This window comes from Pholcus phalangioides, unplaced genomic scaffold (assembly GCF_987345545.1).
Source record: "Pholcus phalangioides strain wild (caught in Gottingen) unplaced genomic scaffold, Ppha-v1.0 ptg000015l_1, whole genome shotgun sequence".
Classification (NCBI taxonomy): domain Eukaryota; kingdom Metazoa; phylum Arthropoda; class Arachnida; order Araneae; family Pholcidae; genus Pholcus; species Pholcus phalangioides.
The window spans coordinates 35,141,352-35,163,176 of NW_028301608.1; the positions used below are offsets into that span (position 1 = coordinate 35,141,352).

The following is a 21,825-nucleotide window of genomic DNA, read 5'->3' on the forward strand; positions in this document are numbered from 1 at the left end:
ACACGCTATACACTCCCCGTCCTTCTAATTAGGAAATGGTGATTGTATTCAGTAAACCTGCATTGAAGCAGCCGAAACTGAACCCTATTGAAATGCTCTTTGTCAGCTGCAGAAGGTGCGGCCCCTTTATCATGGAAAAAAAAAATACATGGAATAAAAAGTCCGCCAAAGCTCCCAGGCTAGAAGCCCTTCTCCAGTATGTGGGAGTCCATGGCCGTGCTTATAGCTCGCTGAGTGCCCCCCCCCCCGGGAAACACGCCACTAGATGCCACAGACGGGCTGTAACTAGGAGTGAAGATCATTTTATTGTCGGGAAAGGGGGGGGGGAAGCATCGAAATACCTCCTTGAGATCGACTGTGATGCCGCAAGATATTTAAAATTTCTAACAGTGCTGCGAACGTAAACAGGGCATGTAAAACCCCCCTCTTTGCGGTCACCGGCTGGACAAATAGAAATTCGTCCGTAAAAAAGAATTGATCGGGAAAGGAGGAACCCTATTAAAACCTTGAGAATAATTCTTCATTTTGAAATAAACACAATTTTTCGAATAACATAAGTAAGAAATACTACATCCTTTTTGGAAAAATTCCCCAATTTAATTTGCAATGGAACATAGAAAAAATTACAGTATTTTCCGATAAATAGAGGTCGCATCCTGTAAAATGGCCGGAAAAAAGTGTTTGTGGAAAAATCGCCACTTTTTTTTTTACATGTCACAGCTTCGTATAAAGGCCCAAACTCACTGTACTGACGTGACGTGATTATTCCGAGTCTAGGTGTGGAAAACGTATCCATGCGATTTTTTTGGGGGGGGAGAGGGGAAGATTGAGCCAGCTCTCCGAAATTAATAAGAGGGGGGGGGGAGTCTCGATCCCATTGGCTTAAAACAAGTTACGACAGGTAATACAAGTTACGACTTAATGCACTTAACATATGACTTAATACAAGTTACGCTTACGACAAGTCCAAGCACTTCCCTGTGAAAAATCGGGGTCCTCGCGAAAGATCTGTCCAACGGCGACAGGATCATTTTAGTCGTGGAGGGAGGGAAGAGTATGTAATTTTTTCACCCTCTCCCCACTAAAAAAAACGATCGAAACGATATTTCTCGTCTTCCACCCCCCCCCCCCCCACAATTAGCAGTCCCCACAAGAATTCCGCCTGTGAAAACTGCCTTCTTCCCCAGTTCCGGCCCTGGCTACCTAAGTGTTGGAGTACTGGAAACAGGGCTGGGGGGGAGGGGTCGAATGTCTAGGGTGCCGGACCAGAGGGGGAGGGGGACGCAAATTTCACCTTTTAACCTCTCTTCAACATTTATTGAAATACCGTATTTAAAATTTCTATATAAGAGTGCTGCTAACGTAGATAGTTTGAGAATCCCTGATTTATAAGGAGGAAATTTCATATTCCTAGTATTAGAATGCAATGGTACCCGGCTCAGGGGGCTTTGAAATTTTCCATTCATTTCTTATTTTCTTTTTTTTTGTGTGTTAATTTTATTTTACTATTATTTATTTGATTCCCCTCAAAGGCACCGGAACCTAGGAGTGGAGGATATTTGAGCCCAAAAAATTTTGTAAGGTGGTTGAGCCCCCCCCCCCCCCCCCCCAATAGTTTTTAGAAGAACAATGCAGTGCGTCCTCTGTTTCCTGCGTATGTGCTTCATTTCATCCCCGTATATAGGGGACGGCCAGCAACTTTCAGCGATCTCTCCCCACCCAATGTTAATTTCTTCATGTCAGCGCCTCTGTTGTGAAGAACTTGTTAATAAGCTTAATCATTGTTCACTTTACCTCCTCCCACTTTTTTTCTTTTTTGTGTTGTATCATGTCCCCATCCCCAAAGGTCACACTCAACAAAAGAAGGAAGAGATGCTCTTGAGTTTACCGACAGTGCAAGCAAGGGAAAGGTTCCGCCCCCCCCCCAAGTTATCTACACTGGTGCCTTCAGGCACCACTCTGGGAGGACGCAATTTAGGATGAATGGATGCTGGATTGATTCGGAGATAAGACTACTATTGTCACAGAACAAGTGCGTTGAGATTCTGAAGAAAAGTAAAAAAATAAAATTTCGAGCAGATGGATTTCTACTATTTAAAGAAATTTTTTGTCAAAAATTTTTTTCTGAGCCAAGTGTGAAAAACTTATCCACTCGAATTTTTGGGGGGGGGGGGGGGCCGAGCCGGCTCTTCTAAAATGTTGGGGGGGGGGGGAGCTCGGGCCCATGGGCCGGATACAAGTTTACGCCTATGTTCTACCCCCACCCCCAGTCAAATTTTGTTGTAAAGGGGCTTGAAAAATGTTTCGGCATCGGTCCTCAAGATCTGTTATGAATGGGCATTTAGAATGTGCTTTTTTCCCCCAATATTTTTCAAAAAAACATTGGGGGGGGGGGGCTAAAAGTTATTGGTCCTCCCGCATATACCAGACTCAAACGTGTACGAAGGAGAGGAAGAATGCATTGCACAATGGTTTTTTTCAGTAATTACTGGGAGGCTCAGTCCCCTTACAAAATGTATTGCGGAGAGGGGGGGGGGGGGCTCAAATGGCCTCAGCCTCTAGGTTCTGGCACCTATTCTTTATAGAGTGTAATTTATTTCGGTTTCAATATCATTGCTTCCCAATTTTCAACCTTCCCCCTCCCCCCACCATGCATCTTTGGGCATATTTTCATGTTGGCGCCATGGCCGTCCTCCGGTCGCAGTGAACAAAAGAAGAGACACTCAGTTTTTGCCACAGGCAAAGAAGAAAGAGCCCCCTCAACACCTCAAAGAATCTTCCTCTCAGCCGTGCCTTCTGGCAGTAAGGATTGGAACCGATGGAGGGTGCAATTGGGGATTGAACGGCAGGGAAGAAATGAGATAAACGTATTGTCATGGAACAAGAAAGACAAAGACCATCCAGATTTTTTAAAAGAACTAAAATTTTGTGCAGATTGTTTCCATTAACTAATTCATAATTAGGACAACTTTTGGTTAAAAAGAAATTTTCATCATTGCAAAATGAATAAGCCATATTCATACGAATTTTTGGGGGGGCTGAGCCACGTCTTCAAAAATGTTGGGGGGGGCTCAGGCCCATGGGCCCTATAGAAGTTTACGCCTATGGCAGAGTCATGGTGAAGGGGGTTTGATGGATTATAACTATCCATTGGAACCCCGTTCCACCAAGTACGGTTTTCGGTTTCGGTTTTACGCCAAAGAGGTTCCGAAAAGTCTCGCACGGGTGAGCATTTTCTCTTAAGCCACCAAACGCCCAGTATTGGTTAAAGTTAGCTTCTCGACAACTCGGGAGAGGGGAAGTGAAGGAAAAACACAACTAGAATAGGTGAAGATACGAACATCGAGCGTGGTTATGGATGGGAAGCAGGCAAAGTGCCAACGAAGATGAGTGGAAATGAACCTGTGAGTGCTGTGGTGGCCTTCGTGATATTAGTTTTTCTCTCTTACCAGAAGGTAAGACGGAAAAAAATCACGAAGGGTCCGGTACTGTCGACGTTATACAACAGTAAACCAGTAGCCGCTGTTACTCTATCTTGCGCTAAAGCAGCGGCTCTCAACCCTTTTTGAGACTCGCGGAGCCCCTTTTGGTAAAAAATTTCTATGGTGGAACCCCGTATAGGCTTATTTTTTTGTTTATCCATCAAAGTTACTGATTTATTTTTATTATTTAAAAATATTTGTAATTACTTTTTTCAAACTTAGTTTTTACTTTCTTCGAGTGGCCGTGGAGCCCCGGAGCATCGGTTGAGAACCGCGGCGCTAAAAAATAAGTCCATAAGCTTTCAGAGCCAGCTTACAAGAACGAACATTACTGAGGCCCATCAAATTCTACAAAAATAACGAAAGTTGCTGGGGCTTGCCACAGTCTTCACATAAAAGCGGGAGCTACCGCGGGTTTCTGAATCGGTACTAAAGAACGAAAGTTGCCCGGACTATCAAAGCTTACAAATCAGAACGAAAGTTACCATTGCTATGTAAGCTCGCGAACTAGAAGTCGGTGGTGGAAATGGACTTCCACTGTTGCTTGCCATTGTTTACCATGGGTCTTAGTTTTTTTATACGTAGATCTCAGAGAAAATCAGTTTCGTTCCGAAGGACCCCACGAGAATCTAAATAAAAGAAGAGGAGTGCCTACTGTTGTTGGTTAAAGTTGATTTCTCGGCAACTAAGCAGGGGATGGTGGAGGAGAGGCAAAGGATTACAATGGATGGCGATACGAACTTCGAGACTTGTTATGGAGAGCAGCAGAGTATCAGTGAAGAAGAATGGAAAAGCGCTAGGTTATTGGGTGCTGTCGACGTTACAACAGCAATCCAGCGGCTGCTGTCACTCAATCATGCGCTAACCAAATTTGTACTGAACTAGGAGGGTAAGGTCATACAGGCCGTCCATAATTAAAAGATCCTATTTTAAAATAGCCTACAGGCGAAACCAGTCATCAGAAAAATGTGAAATTTTGTGGAGGACTTCATGAAGTGATGGGAATTTCTTTAAAGGGGGAATTAGTTGCACATGTCGCCACCAGAGGACGTTTTATTAAGAAATGACACATTTAAACAAACGTTTACAATTTTAACAATTGTTACTACAACAAAATATGTTCCACATGATGGCCCTCATTTTCAGATACCATGTGAAATCGCAAAATGGCATGTTCCACACAGGGCTGCAACTAGGGGGAGCAGGTAGGTCTCTTGCCCCGGGCGCTGGACCAAAAGGGGCGCAAAATTTTATTCTTAAACCTCTCCTTCAACATTACAAGGGGGCCCCAAAATGCGCACTTGCCCCAGGTGACGAAGCATCTAGTTGCGACCCTTGTTCAACAACTGACGTAAGTGTGTGCGGGGAAATGTTCAGCACGTGGCATGAAATGCTGCCTTTAAGGTCAGGTAAAGTTCGTGGATTGTCACGACTTACCAGACGTTTCGAATGCCCCAAGGCCAAAAATCGCATGGATTAAGGTCCGGGGAGGTGCTTGCACAGCCGGAACAATTTCGTTCTGTAACAGCAATGCATATCGCTTCTCGACGATCGAACATGTCACTGGACCTGCAGAACGTAGCTCCTCGTAGAAGTAAGGACCGAGAATAAATTATGCAGTAAATACACACCATACTGTCACTTTTGGTGAATGCAACGGAACCTTTAATATAGCGTGCGGATTTTCTGGTTTCCGAATTCGGCAGTTGTGAGTTCTGACTGCACCATCCAAGTGAAAATGTCTTCGTCTGTCCGGAGTCGAGCGTCATAATAATGTGGAAGCAACCGCTGCACGCATGAAAGTCTGTACGGATAATATAGAAGGATATTCTGCATGATCTCATGGACAGTTGAACGTGGCCCATCCAATGCCTGTGCTACACGCCTGACACTAGTGATACCAAGAGAATTGGAAGCTGTCCTCTTCCACTAAAGCGAAATCTTTTGCACTGCGTCTATAGAAACTGGTTTTCTTCCTCTTCCAGGACGAACAGCCAACGATCCTGTGGTTTCAAATTTTGTCATCATACTCCGAAGGTTTTTAACATTCAATGGACCTTTTTGAATCCTCTTCCAAGTCCGATATTTCTGTAGAGCAGTTACTGTGGAATTGCTGTTCTAGTAAAATAATTTGACCAAGACATTTTTTCAGTTTGAGCGATCGCGTAAACTTATCATTGTGAGTAGCAAACACATTGAGAAACAAGATCTCCGCGAATGTTTCTAAGATTTACATGTATAACAGCTGCTGCGTGACATCACATAAATTTACGTGTTTACTACAAGTATTCAATTGAAACTCCCTCTGGTGGCGACGTGTGCAACTAATTTTTTCTCCCCGAAACAAATTCTCATCACTTCATGAAGTCCTCCACAACATTTCACATTTTTCTGATGACTGGTTTCGCCGGTAGGCTACTTTAAAGTAGGGTCTTTTAATTATGGACGCACTGTATTTTCTAAGCAACGGATGAAGAATGGGCACGAATTGGAATGAATGTTGCTGCGACTTTCTTACTTGTTGTACGAGAATTGTTGGAGCTTTCCAAGCCCGCAAACAAGAACGAAAGTTGCCGGGTATATTCCAGCCCGCAAAACAGAACGCATTTCTGAAAAAACTATTCCGAAACGGTTGAACAATGAGAGCCTTCAAGTACAAATGAGAACTGCTGGGATATGCACAAGCCCAAAAAGCTGAACGAAAATTATCCGGCTTTTTGAGAAGTCACGAAAGTTGCTCAGACTGTCCAAGCCCGTTAACAAGAACGAAAGTTGATGGGAATGTACAAGCCCCAAACGAGAATGAAAACTGGTGGTCGAACTCTAGACTCCCACTGTTGCTTCAGATTATTGGTTAACGTGGAGCTCAGAAAGTATTTGTTTCAATGGGGTTTCTAAGTAAGCTTACAAGAATGAACGTTGCTGAGGTCCATTCATGCCCGGAAATCAGAACGAAAGTTGGGGTTGTCGAAGCCCGAAAAACCACAAAGTCAAAGCTATTGAGGTTGTACAAACAAGAACGACGAAAGTTTCCCGGATCTCAAAAATATCTATCAGACGAAACCATTAGCTTTCATTTTCGTTACCGAATTCTGAACTTTCATCAATTCTGGAATAATTTCCCTCGCATATTCTGAATTTTCACGGATGCCGGAATTTGTCAATTATTTTTGTTCATTTCAAGGGTTTTATATATATATGTGTGTGTGTTAGTTCTCAATTTCTTTCACTAAATATTAATTTTAATTGGTTTTTGAATTATTTCATTAATTTAATATATTTACCTTTCTTTCATTAGTATTTTTTTTATTTTTTTTTGGAGATAAAATGTTTTCCAACATTCTCCAGTATATTTTATAATTGTATAGTATATGAATTGATAATAGTATATGAACGGTATAGTATATTTTTTGGATGCCGATTTCTTTCTCCCATAAAATACAAGTCAACGGAAAAATGGTTCAGAGCCATAAATGACTCTCTTTTTTAACGCGGCAAGTCTCAGTCCGGACTTCAATCTCATAGGAAACATATAGGAGGGTATTCTTACACGTGTCGTATATGGCAATGGAAAGTAACATTCTTCGATTTCAGAACAGAAATTTTCTTAAAATGTCGGGATATATTAGGAGACAACTTATGAGGACAAACTACAACCAAAACTACTAAAGTCCAGAACGAATGCGTGGAGCACAAAATTCCAAAGAGAATGACACCGAAAACGCCGGGTCCTAACCCAAAACCAACGCGCAGTATTGTGAATATACAGGGTGATGCCTTAAGTCCCTTGGCCGCAAATTAATGGCGCACCGTTGATCTTAGAGGCGCATTCCCAAAGAAAAATTATCCAAATGACATGTAGATTTAAGTTGTTGTATAGGTATTGAAAATAAAAAATTAACTTTTCATCTGGTCACCCTGTCCTATAAACCCGATCAAAGAGGGTAGTTGTCTCGCCTCAAGCAAAAAACTCCATGTTTCTAAGTCCAAATTCGCTGAGATATTTGAATTCGCAAAATCACCGAAAAGGTGGGAAAGAACAAGAAAATCTGCTTACGGTAATGCTTGAATGGCCCCTTAAAAGATTTGGCATTTCAATTGGGGGGGGGGGGGGGGTTAGTGATTTCTGCTATGCCGCTTGAAGAGTTAAATAGCTTAAAACTCGTGTTTCGCGTAAGAAACGTGTTTTGTGCTTAACCGCAGAGACGTACGCATGGATGGTGGTGCCCCCCCTCAAGTCGACCGAAAATTAGAACTTGTTTGTAAGCTTTTCCGTGGAAAAATTAAAATATTCTAAAAACTTTTTTTGGTATTTTAACGAAATTTGTTAATTTAAATGCATTTTGAAGGGTGTAACTCCAAATTTTTGTGCCCCTTCCAAAAGTTGATCCTGCGTATACCCCTGCTGCACCATGCTGTTAAAATAAAATTTGGAGTGTTAATTGTCGAAAGTATAAACAGCGATGGAATTTTACCATAACATTGTTTAAGAAAAACTTTTTCTAATGAATGAATATATATATATTTACAACCTTTAACACCACCCACCAACCATAAAGTTACAATAAGTGAAATAAATATAATAAACAAATCATTTCAAAATGAGATGTTCAAGTATGGGCTCAATATAATCAAGAGGAGCATGAATGTTTCAAGTATGCTTGGGTAATCCAAACTGTTAAGCAGTTAACACATGCAACAATGCTTTGTTTCATTAGCATAAAAAATAACTACAATAATTCTTAAAATTGTTCTCAGAATGATTCTTTTGAAAATCGTTCACTTAATTTTTCTTAACCCTCAAATGCTCAATTTTTTTCCCAAGCTGATAACTTTTTTCATAGTTAGTGACACATATTGGAAGTCTGAAAAATCATTTAAAAAAAAAATCTATTTTAACTATACTGCTGATACAGGGCCTCATTTAAGACCTGCAAAGCCTCAAAAATAACACTGTAGGTTATTTTTGAGGTAGTTCAAACTATAATAAGAAAAAAAATTTGGATCACAAACTTCAAAGAAATGTAAAAAGAAATGCAAACAAAGCAATTTAACAAATTAGCAAAATCACAGCTACAATGCTCTGCAACAAAGATTTGTCATTAATTTGGGACATCAGATAGCAAATTCAAAACATAAAATGGAAAGAATATGATCTCACTTTATGTGCAAAGGCAATTCTGAATTTTTAATTTAAAATAGCTGCAGTAATGAAAGTTTAAAGAACCCTTTGCACACATGCAAAGCTACACATTTAAGGGTTAAACAAAATTACACAAAAAAATATAAATCAAACAAATATATAGATAAATAACGCTTTATTTTATACACCGCATATACAAAAAACTCTTTCCTCAATACTAACAAGTGGCGCACATATACAGATTTAATATTTTTAAGTCCGTTATACTAATTACCTTATTTTGTTTTCACAGGTGTCACACATGGGACTACAAAACATTGAAGGAAAAAACGTAAGGGGGTGAATATGAAATACAGATATCACGATTTTTTTGCGGAAGGCTCACAAAAATTATCCTAAAGCTCCAATTTAATTTTTACGGGGTAGGGGATTAATTATGATTCTTACTTTGATGAAACTGATACGATTCGTTTCTTTCTTTTTGAAGTATCAAATGAAAGAGAAAAAAAATACTTGAGCTATTTTTTCTCCCTAACAAAAAATTACAACTACAGCACACATATACACAAAGAAATAGAACATCACTAAAAACAGAAATAGAAAAAAAAAATTACAAACACAACCGAAAAAAATGTATGTTACAATAATAATTTATGTGTACATCTCGTACTAAATTTACAATAGGACAAAAAAAAATTGCAGTTTGTTTTTCAGTTCTAAGTAATATCATTACAAACATAATCAATACACATAAAAAAAATATTTACACAAGCATCAGACATATACATACACACAAGTTTCCATTTGTTCCGGTACAAAAAGGGAAGGGGATAAAACAACTTGAACAAAACGAAATCTCTCAATTTTACAAAGAAATTTTGTACCATCCTATACATATATTATTAAAAAATTCCCACAGATATACACCTTTGTTTTCCACACATATATCGACAACATACATTAGCAGTTTACAAATTTCTTTTTCAAAATTCCCTTTCAAAGAATTTTTTTTGTACAAAAAATTTACATTAGCTAAATGATTAAATAATATATCTCAAGAGTGAGAGTATATGAAAAGCATGCTGATCATACAGCATGGATAAGAGCTACACAAAGGCGATAGTTTTCGCGTTTCCTTTGTTCATGCAGCTTTTATACTGAATATAGTGATGCCCAAGTACCTATTATTTTAAAAGAAGGTGAATTATTGAAGCATCAGACTTTCATTGCATCTTTTCTCATCTTCATTTTACAGGAGTATGTATTTAGTTATGCTGAACATAAAGGAATACTCAAAATAGACTTGATATACATATGTATATCAATCTATATATTATAAATATGTGTATCAATCCTATCAATGAGGTCAGCAACTTTGACCCAGCTTATGACACCTCAAAACACAAATTACTCAAAATAATGCAATGTATTAGATAAAGGGAACATGTGTATGTGCGACACGATAAGGCAATCAATTTTTTTTTTACCCCTGGAGTTTCATTTTAGAAAGCGAGTAACAATTTACACAAAAATTTAGTGAAGAACTTTTTTCCTAGTTTTATTTTTGTGCTAAGAAGCAATACACATTAATACTGAAACTGCAGCAATTCTCATGTAATTTGTGTATACTTCATTTATATATGAACTGGATACCAAGAACTTGTTCATGAAGGCACGGGACATTGCCCCTTCATGTGTTTTGGAAGCTCTTAAGCTATATACATTTTTTTTTCAATGGTGTATTGATAATTCTTTATAAAAAAAAAAATTCAGAAGTGATTTTTTTCTATACTTTCATACCTATTGCTTTATTTTGTTGAGCGATTTAAGAAGGTTGAGGTTTTTATGTTCTAAAACAAGAACACAACAGCTATAAGGAAAAATTTTTAAATAATCCACAAAAATGCATGATTCCGTGAAAATGTGCATAATGGCACCAAGGACAATGGATTATTTAGATCATTAGGAACTTTTACTGCTGTAAAATTTGTCTTTTTACGTGATTAAAGTTTAAATCAGACCTGCCCATATACACACTGGTTGAAATTCTAATGAACCCTAATTGCTTTGAGTTATTAACGATTTGCTATTGATTTTTAACGATTTCTACTTTATTTTTTGTAGCCGATTTAATTGCTTAATCAATAATACTATCCTAAAACTAAATATTTTGTGATTTTAGTTTATAGTTTTAAATTTTTTCCGCTACCATGAGGTGAATTTGATTTATTAATTGTGTATTAACTGTGAGAGGAAAGATAGAACTATACTGAAACCAAAGAAAAATCATACCTGAAAAAAAGACATACAAATACAAATATTTTGAGACTATTATGTTAAATTAAGTAATATTTTGTGCACTAAGTTTATATGGCACCAAAACTTCTGAAAAAAGGAAAGGATTCAGAACCAAAATAGAAATAAATTTGAAGCTTTAAACCATAATAACGCATGCAAATTGACTGGAAGACCATTTCACTTTATCTTCTGTATTTTCTATTCCCATTATGTGCTTTTTTCACATCATCACACTGAACGAGCACCCTTTTTTGACGAATAATTGTATGGAATTTTTTAAATGGTTAGGATCAACAGCAAAAAGACTTACTGAATTTTAAGTGCTGACATATGTGAAAACTAAACACAACTGAAAATTTACAATGTGAATAAGTGAGAAGTAACCTTAAAGACATATATGATCAAAACCAAATAAAATCAAATTAATAATACAAGCAAAATTTAAGAACTGAGCTTTTCTTTTTTTGTCATCTTTTTCTTAAGAGACTACTCTATTTCTGTGAAAAAAAACTACTATTGCAATAAATAATAACAAAAAATAATTGGTTTCATCTGATTTTGTTTTTGATTCTTTATAGGTGGATGCAAGAGTATTTGCAGTTTTATCAAGATGTCATTGACATGACTTTGTTTATATTGCATGTAGAGCTTGACGAGCACTAGGTTGTCATCATGACTATAAAATCAGAAAAATCATTCACATTTTCTCAGGTGAATTGCTAAATTTAAGTCTAAACACCAATTTTTCCAATTTCACAAACAGTGCATTCAACATAGGGAAAAAGAAATTAAGTGCTTTTAAAGTTTGAAAATTATTATTCAACACTGATTTTTTAAGAAAAAACCATGCTTGGCTCCCATTTGGCGCAAGGCATCTAAAAATTTCCCCCCTTTCTGTCAAGTCCTGATTATCTATTTATATAAAATTGATTTTCTGTGTGTTTCTGTTCTCTATACAAATCTACAATTTTAAAGCGATCGTTGCCAAATTTTATATATACCAAACAGGGCTGAGAATTGAACTATAAGTAACTTTCAAAGTTTGTTAGAGCAGGACAAACGCCCGAAATGAGTGAAAAATTTCCAGGCAACAATGCTTTCTCTGGCTCAACAACTTTTAGAATGTTACTTTGGTTACCATAGTTCCCCCAACAATGTGTTTCAGACATGTATATGGGATGGGGCCATTCAAGTATTACGTCATCATCGATTTGGGGGGGGGGGGAGAGAAAGGGGTTTCCGATTTGCTGACTTTTGATGACAAGGGGGGGGGGGAGGTTTGGATAATGCTTACATCATCGACCACCCTTTATGAAAACATGAGTTAGGATTCAGAGGGGCAGAGCTGATGACGAAATTTTGCTGACGGGGGGGGGGGGGGGGGGGAGAAGAGGGTCAAAAATGGCTAAAAATTTGCTTACGTAATACTCGAACGGCCCCTATGCCTTTATAATGGTTTGCTACTTCTATAATGCAGCCAGTATATAAAGAAAATCCAGACAGTGCTGGGGATTATAGTTAGTGTAAATGTAAAAAAAAAAGGAATTTTTGCTTCTCCCTTGCAACAGATACCCCCCCCCCCTCTCTTTTCGTTCTCACAACCAAACTTTCCACACCAATTTTAATTCTTCTCTGTTCTTTTAAGCATGTCTTTAACAAATCGGGTTTTCTGCCATAGCTGCATTGGAGCCCAAGTATGTATATGTATTTTAGCAAAACAAGAAAAGAGAAATATTAATTTCACACACACAATATTATTTCACTGTGTGACCTATATTGTGTAGGTCTATATTATACTTATATAATATTTATCCAGCACCTTCTAGAGATAGGCCTCCGCACGGGTTGCCACAAACATCAGACTACCTAGCAAGTTTTCCACATTTTGAAACAGCATCCTATTTTGTTTCTTATTTTGGCGTAGAATCTTCCTGATTGGCTCACAAATACAGCATAGTGATTGGATGTGGGGCATAGAAATAGGCAATTCTGAGCTCGATCATTTCTTTTCGGCACAATGACGATACTGGCACGAGCAGGGAATTTTTTCCCCCTGAATATTCTGAGGGAAAATAAGACTACTTACTGACATCACAAGCAGCGTGAGGAGGCCTTCTATCTCTAGGAGGTGCTGATTTATCACCCTTTCATGACAAGCTTTCCCCTGTAAGACAGGTCCAAGGAAGCCACTAATTCTTTAATTTAAAATGACTGGTTAACTCATTTTGTTTTACTTAACTGTTACATGGTAACAATTTTAAGAGAGAACAGAATAACAGAAATTGAAGGATAAAAGATCAACAAAATTGTAACCAAATTATCATTAAAATAAGGGGAAATCCAGAAATTGATTGCTGGACCAAAACTTTTTATTTAACAAAACATACTTCCTACTGCATTTTATTCATTAATCAAATATTGTTCTAAAAAAGCAGTTTTATAAGCTAGCGGCTAGACACCCTGTGGCACGATTTGCAAGAGAAATAGATAGAAAATTTTTTTCCCCTCTTATCTCTAAAACTTGAATACAACAGATGAAAACTAAGATTTATAAAAATCAATTTTGAAACAAATTTTTAATGTAATCATTCTTCTGCATTTACCATCAGCAACAGCCATGCCCAGCACATCTTGGAGCAGCATCCTCAGACTGGGATCTTTTGCGGGATCCTTTATGATCAATTTATAGCGTGAAAAAACAAAAAAATGATGAGAATCATTCTGGGTCCTGTTAGCCCCACCCAAAAAAAAAAAAAAAAAAAAAAAGAGGTTGAATGAAGAAATAAATCCTCTAGATAATAAAAATTTACTACACATTAAATAAAAGGAATGTATAAATAGGAATGTGACATCAAGCTAAACACTGTCTTTCAAACTAAAGCATTTTTCATGTACAGTCAAACTGGGTTATAGTGATGAATTTTCCATGAAACTTTGTTATAAACGAGGTTGATATTTTTTGATGAAAAATATAATCAGAGGCAATCAAATACTGTACATAAAGTTTTATTTATGACTAAGGGCAACTATATTTGATGGAAAATATGAGAAATAGAATAAACACATGCAGGACACAAGTCTCACCAAACATGTTGCGAAAAGTCAGCGAAAGTGCCAAATATTACTCATAAATAACCCTTGGTGGGTGATACAGAGCTACAGCAAAAAATTTTATAAATACATTTCATGGGGGGGGGGGGGAACTTGGCAAATACAAAATGAATATTTATGGTCATATTCATTATAACACAATTTATAAAAGATGCAAATCCCCTTTATTATAGATTCTAGTAAGAATTGCAAATTAAAGCGAGCTCCACTGAAAAAAAAAAAAAAATAAAAATGAAAAAAAAAAAAAAAAAAAAAAAAGAAAGAAAGAAGATTTTTTGATGAGGAAAAGTCGAGAAAGGCTAACTAGAAAAATGTTTTGTATAATCAATGAGCAAGTTGGAGCATCAAACATGAATTTTTTTTTTTCAACATTAAGTATAGACAGAACAACAGACAAACATTCCCTGGATGTGATCAGTCCTAAAATCTTAGGAATTTCTTAGGTTAATATCGTTGAAACTGAAACAAAAATACCAAAAAATTTGTTATATCTGAGGTAGTTGTTTTCCATTCATGTTATAAGCAAGGTTTATTAACATTATTTTCTATGGAAAATCAGCCCAGACCACCAATTATTGACGTTACAGCTGAGGTCAGTGTAACAGCCTTTGACTCTCAGTATAGCAGAGTTTCACTATTTGATTCTAAGGAATCACTGTCAAAGATCAGTATTCACAAAAATCTTGTATCCAATCCCTCACAGGATAGCAGAAATATGAAGTTTGGCTGACTCAGATTAGTTTGCATTTGAACCTCGCAAGAAAAAATATCATTTTTCCTGTAAGGAAAAGCACCAAATCTTTTTTTTAAGTTTAAAAGAAAAGACTTGGTACTAGGAGATATAGGTCAGCATTTGTTTTTTTCCATACGGTACAGATGAAAATCTGTCTTGATAATGAAACCTTAAAAACGAATAAACAGACATATAATCTTCATTATACTTGGAATGTGTACGATAAGTCATTTGTTTCATAAGGCTTTCATTTCAAAATACAGAACATATTTCAAATTCTCAAAAATTTTAGTTATCCAGGTAAATTAACACACATAGCATGTTTTAGCATGAGTGGTAAAAGCTTAAAACTGTTTGATGCCATAAAAGAAAAGCTCAGTAAAACATGCACAAAAATAGAAAAATACCCAAGGATAATCATGCACAACAAAATATACAGTAAGAAGAAAAAAAAACACAAAGATTGATAAAAATACCCTATCAACAAAATTATATCCAACATGTAAAAAGTTTAGATACGTGAACTACCATATTATTCAGATCAGAGAGAGCGAGCCAAAACCTGATCAAAAAGAAGCACACACACACACAAGATTATTTTTTAAAATTGATAACGTTAAACTATGATTGACATTACAACCACGCTTCATTCCTGAGCGAAAAATATACTTAAACAAACGATAGAGTGATCACATTAAAAAAAAAAAAAGAGAAAAAACACAAAAGTCAGTTGACAAGAGATGCTATGATTAGAAAATAAATTATGCGTGCTAAGCACTAAAAAATTCACGAATATTCTGATATACACAAAAGATTCAAATGCACTAGTAGCTGATTATGTTCACATCAGTAATCAATTTATTTTCCACATCACATTCATTAAAAAAAAAATTTTTAATTACCCGAAGTTTTTCCTTCTGCTTTGATATACTGTTTGCTCATCGTGGCCAGAGTCAAAGTACCTCTTTTAATTATGAAATACTGAATAAATACACAAAATACACCAGTACATATAGCACATTCATGTCAAGTAAATTTTCACGCTCATTATTAATAAAAAAAACAACAAACACTGATGTGAAATCACAGAAAAACCATTTTCTGGAAAACCAACAACAAATAGTCTAAGATCGACATGTGTCAGTCAAACGAATACGAGGAACCTTTACTGGTCATCCCATTCTTTTTGATGATCTCTGCTGGCTTGTCTGGAATAATCCGGCAAACAGCACCAAGCGTAGGCATAAGCATGGGCAGAGGCCTTGAAGTAAGTGCTTGCCCACTGGCAGCCATTTCATTTCTGGAAGGATGTCTTGGTTTTGGTTGGCGTAACTTCACATCAATGACAGTAGAGGAACCCAAGAGTGATTGGAGGCCTTGCATGGCAGGTCTGTTCTCAATTTCCATTATGCTAGGAGCTGGACGAATAACTTCACGTTCAACCCTCCTCAGTGCCAAAGGAAACTGATGATGACTGGTGGGTGAACCACCACAACCATGAATGCTCATAGGAAGACCCACAGGAGCAACATTATCACAATCATTTTCTGGAAAACAAAAATTCTCGCATGTTTAGGGTCATCACATACACTAAAAATAGCAATTTGTAACTAAATAATATGAAAAGCAAACAATGAATTTGACTGATCGAAACTTGAATTTTTAGGCAGATTTGGAAAAATGTGAATGTTTTAGAACACGATATAGAAAGAAATATGTAAGTTTGAAACATTCTAAATTCTCTGTTGATCAGTCAAAAAACTGGTCATTGTCGACATTGTAGGTAAAAGAAATACCCTTAACAGAAGTAGGAAGAATAAATGGGCACAAGACAAGTTCACAAGGAGATTTTATAAATTCCTTATATATTTCAATTTTTTAAAATGTCCCAACCTCTAGACCATAGTTTCCCAACCTTTTTTGTCCCATCGCCCCCTTCAGAATTTTTTTTCTCCCACCGCCCCCCCCCCCAACGCAATCTAACCCATAGGATCCTATGTTATACACGTAGCTTCCACCACCACCCTGGAACTTTCCATCGCCCCCAAGGGCGATTGATCAAGGTTGATTCCCAATGGGGGCGTTAGTGCCCACGTGGGGAATCACTGCTCTACACCATAGTTTCCCAATCTTTTTTGTCTCATCGCCCCCTTCTTCAGAAATGTTTTCTCCCATTGCCCCCCCCCCAAACGCAACCTAACCCATAGGATCCTATGTTATATCCATAGCTTCTACCGGACCCTGGAACATTCCATTCTGTCGTCTGTGTGCACTCTTTTCAATAAGACTCCTATCCAAATGTCATGTTGCAAAACTCCAATGCGAGCGCATAGCAAACAGGGGGGATATGGAATTTTACTGGCGAACAGTTGATCCTAGAGTGTTACGTTCAATTAGAAAAAGTTTTCAAATAATGTGTATTACTCAGCTATGCCATCCATGTTTCAAGGGGTTGCATAATTATTAAAATAAAATTAACTTTTTATACATTCCCTGTGTGCCCTAAAACTAAAATTAAAATTAGAAAGTTGTTGCTCTGTCTCTTCCGATGAAAAAAAAAAATCCATGTTCCCAGCAATATTCACTGAGATATTCAAATTTGAGAAACTGAGGAAAGTTGGGGGGAAAAACCAGCATTAAATGCGGGAAAAACAATTTTCCCATTTTTTGAATTTGAATATCTCGGTAAATACTGCACTAAGAAATGCGAATTTTTTGGCATCAGGAGAGACAGGGCAACAACTTTCTGACTGGGTTTTGAGGCAGGTGGGGACTGTATAAGAATTTGATTTTTTTGTTTCAATAACTATACAAACCCTTCAAACATGAATGACATATCTGATTACAACACGTTAGTTGGATACTTTTTCTAATTGAAAGTATGCTCGTAGGATCAACAGTTTGCCAGTAAAAAATGCCATACCCCATTTGCTATGCACCCTATATAATTTTGAACACCAATTTACATGAAAAAACAATCATTAAAAACCATTTAAAACCGTAAAAAATATATACTAAATTTATTCAAAATATTACTTTTTGAGAAATTAAAAAAAATATGCAAATTCTAATTTTTTTTTTTGTATGAAGTAATGGCAAAAAATTTATTAAGCTAAAAACATTTGTCTATTTTGCACTCCACATAACAATGCAGGCTACTAATCAAAAACAAAAATCCTTAATTTAAGGTAACTGCACCAGTGGTGTGCCACTTGTTTTAAATAAAAGTTGAAAGAAACCAGATTTTAAAGATCACAGATTAATTATAAGAAAAAATCTTAATAGTTTGAACTCTTTCTTACTATACGGCAAAACCATATTGTTTTAGTTTATGGAAGGAACTTTGATGATTTTGGGTCATTTTTAGGTCAAACAAATGCTTGAAATTGAAATTTATTTAAGCATGATTCAGAGAATAAAAAGGGGGAAAAATGATAGTTCAAGGTTTGAAATCAAGAAATAATAATTTCGTTTGAATAGAAAATGAAATTGTTGAATGACACTTATTTTAGCTATTTGTTATAATGCAATGATAAGAAGTTCATCCCCTTGTTAATTTTTTTTGATAAAAAGTACTGGTACAAAAGGGCAAACTAATGGAAAAATTTTATAGAACCCTATTAAACTTATATTTTAATAGTTTCTTTTTTTCACTATGTTAATAATAGTGAAGGTAAAGTATAAATGTCTTTTTCATTCACTTTTTGGATGGGCTTTCACTGGTAGCCTACATAGACTAAGTGACCCTTTTAACTTCTTCACAAAATTTTCAATCAAGTCTAAATTTTGATCTAGTGGTGATGATGGCAATGAGTTTGAATTATTGTAACATAATAATAGAATTATAGATACTGGATGGATACGTTTAAATAAGCAAAAATTAAATGTTCTTAAGTGGCCCACTACTGGTGCATTAAGATGACTGTCATTCCAGTCTCAGAGATATAAACACAAAAGAATACATTACATTACATACATTATAGACATAAGTCTATATGTAAAAGCCTTGCATTTTTTTGATACGAGAAATCTACAAGTTGAGACAAGTTTCAGTAGCAAAAACTTTCGGAGGGGGGAAAAAACTTGAGAACAGAAAATTACTTTGACTTACATATATCCACAGTGAAAGATATTTTCCCCCCCCAAGGATATAAAGGTTTTAAGATAGAGTTTACGACATCAGAGTCACACTATATGCATTAAAATTTCTGGTGAGATGCTTTCAAGACATTGATTAATAGTGACTTTTATATAGGCCTACCCCTCTCTGCATGCGTTAAAAAAAAAAAAATACAATTCCACATCATATTTTTCTTTCTCAACATATTGTGGATGGCATGCTGTGAAATGAATGGATCCTTGATTCCATTATGTTAATTCCTTGTTTATAAAAGCCTCTATTTTGGAATCCAATGTATTCTGTTCAACACCTTGTCTCTTGATAAAAAACTATTTTTTTATGTTATATATATGTTGCAGTTAGATTATAATTCTACAGTAAACCATATTAACACTTGCTTTTAGTGTTTTGTGGTTGAGAAATGAAAAAAAAAAATCCTTTGTTTGTTATAAATTGGCTGGCAAATAAAAAATACATTTCCCCCACTGACAGTGATGAATGCTTGTATAGGAAAGTTCTTTCGTCAATAACCTATACAATACATACACTCATTTTTTAAAGAGAAATCTCTCCCCCCCCCCCTCTCCTTCAAACACTGGAAACATTTAATTTAATACATTATACAGAACATGCTACAAAAATATACTAGAAAACTTAATTTTTTGATTTTATTAAAACATTTCATCAAACATCACAGCACCTTCATTCCTGTTACATGCATATTATTCACACCAATTGCACATACCTTGCCACATCTTAATATTACACCAAATTTATTATTACCATATTTTAACATGTATAAAAACCTCTTTTTGCCAAAAATTATGTTCCAAAAGTAGGGTTTTTATACATGGACAGAGTATTATTCCAGATAATGTCTCTCACAGGCACTCGAAATGGCAAGCCATGAAGCACTTCAAAGGAGAACAGATTTATTTTACAGAACAGCTATGCAAAGGAATCCACTATCGACTGACAGCAGCTATGGAGGTGTTAACACTGTAGAAGATTTGTTTTTCTCATCCAAGATGCTTGATTTCATCTATCCCCTCACAAACATCAGCTGATTCAGTTGTTCTGGCATCTCATCCATGTTCTCATCCCTCTGGTCCTTACCATTCAAGTCCTTGAACTATCCCACTTCTGACAAAAAATTGCTCCAGATAACGTCTCTCACAAGTACTCAAGATGGCAAACCGTGAAGCAATTCAAAGGACAACACAATTTTACAGAACAGCTATGCACACGTATTCACAAGTAGTGGTTTTGACAAAACACGCTAAAAAAAGAGAGCAACCTACAAATAATATCACATCTTCCAACTAAAATTCAACAAACTGTGCATAGTTCTCTCCTGGCAGTGCCACCGCATATAGGCATAGAAAAGCTTAAAGAGAATTCTACCCTAGTCTGATGAGGTCTTTACACTTCTCTTGACGTTGTGACATCACCAAATCATCACTGTCGCCACACTTGCCTAGTTTGTTTTAAATTTGGCGAGATTTACAGAGAAATGCATCGATTATTTACAGACAAAAAAAATGACATAATACATGATAAATAACTATTTACATAATTTTTGTAATAGTATTATATTGATGAATTACTCAATTTCTTGCAATTTCGATGAGAGTGGCTCTCATAATGATAATTAACTAGTTGATGTAGCTGATGTGATGTTTCAGATGAAAGGATAAAAAATATCACTGAATTTTTTTCGATACACTCAAAAAATAAGGGTGGGGGGAAGTTTCATTATACATGATAAATACAGTAGTTTTATTTTTTTTCATGAATTGTAACAGAATTTTATTATAATTTTAACACATAATACAAACATTTTTATTGCAATGATCAGTATAGGACACGAATCCCCCTTGGTCATCTTGTTTTTGTATTAAACACTTTATTTGCGATTCTCCTGTAATTTTAATGAATGCTATATAATCAGCATTAACAACAGTGGTTAGTAATAAGTTGTTTGATTGACTTTTTTTTCAAGTACTTGGTGTTTCATTTTTTATTTATGAATCATGGGCAAGTTTTACTTTTTACTGTATTCTACACCCCCCCCCCCCTTACCATTATAGCCAACATGCTGGGAAACAGCAAGAGGGATCAACCTTCCTGTAAATGAGAGAACTTTTAATAGCATCCAAGGAAAATTAAGTCACAGATTTCGGAAAATTCATGAATACCTGGACTCTAACAATTGATTAAATTGAACCTCGTCTGTTGTCCTCACATTTTAGGATATGGTTCTGAACAGATGATTCAGTTCAGATGATTTCAGAGAGAGATGTTTTTGATGAATTCTGATTTATTAAAAATGGCACTCAAGTCTAAAGTTCGTTTGCATAATTATTTAGATGAATATGGAAACAAATAGATTACAAAGCATTTTCAAAAGCACTTATCATGTGTAAGATTGGAATAAGTAGAGCGAAAAATTAAAGAATTGCAGTGCAAAACATAACATTACAATACAAAAGCAACAGCATATTTCTTTAATCTCTGAATATGCAGAACAGTATCTATATTTCGTATTAGGTTGACTACAATTAAATTAGAGCAATCGGGAAAATGCTCACCTTCCATCAGCATTGTCAAATTCCTGGGAAAAATATGTTTGCTATATTGAAAAAATATTACTTTATTCTTATCTACTTATTTATCCAGTATTTAATATAAATTGATATCAGTCTCTTGAATGTATTCTGCGATACTAATTTAAACCTTGCTTTTCCCAGCATGTTGACTCACTAAAATTGTTCTAGTCAATAACTTTTACTGATCAGAGAAATTTTGTAAATGCTGTTTTAGTGTTTTAAAAGTTATTGAAAAATGATATTGTGCAATGAAATGTTAGATATTTATCAAAAAATAGTTAAACATTTACATTTAGATAGTTCTGATCACATCATTTATATATGTGGAT

The 21,825-nt window shown here is 35.9% G+C and overlaps 1 protein-coding gene across 2 annotated transcripts in view; it reads right to left on the reverse strand.

Annotated features, from left to right (window-relative positions):
* Nucleotides 1-14,293: 14,293 nt before the first annotated feature.
* The window catches only part of LOC149075915 (uncharacterized), a 57,195-nt gene continuing 49,663 nt past the window's right edge, over nt 14,294-21,825 (reverse strand). For both annotated transcript variants that reach the window (XM_089243420.1, XM_089243421.1), the window contains one exon: nt 14,294-16,314. In XM_089243420.1, coding sequence (XP_089099546.1) covers nt 15,908-16,314 — 407 coding nt within the window. In that variant the 3' untranslated portion in view covers nt 14,294-15,907. The remainder of the gene's footprint in view (nt 16,315-21,825) is intronic.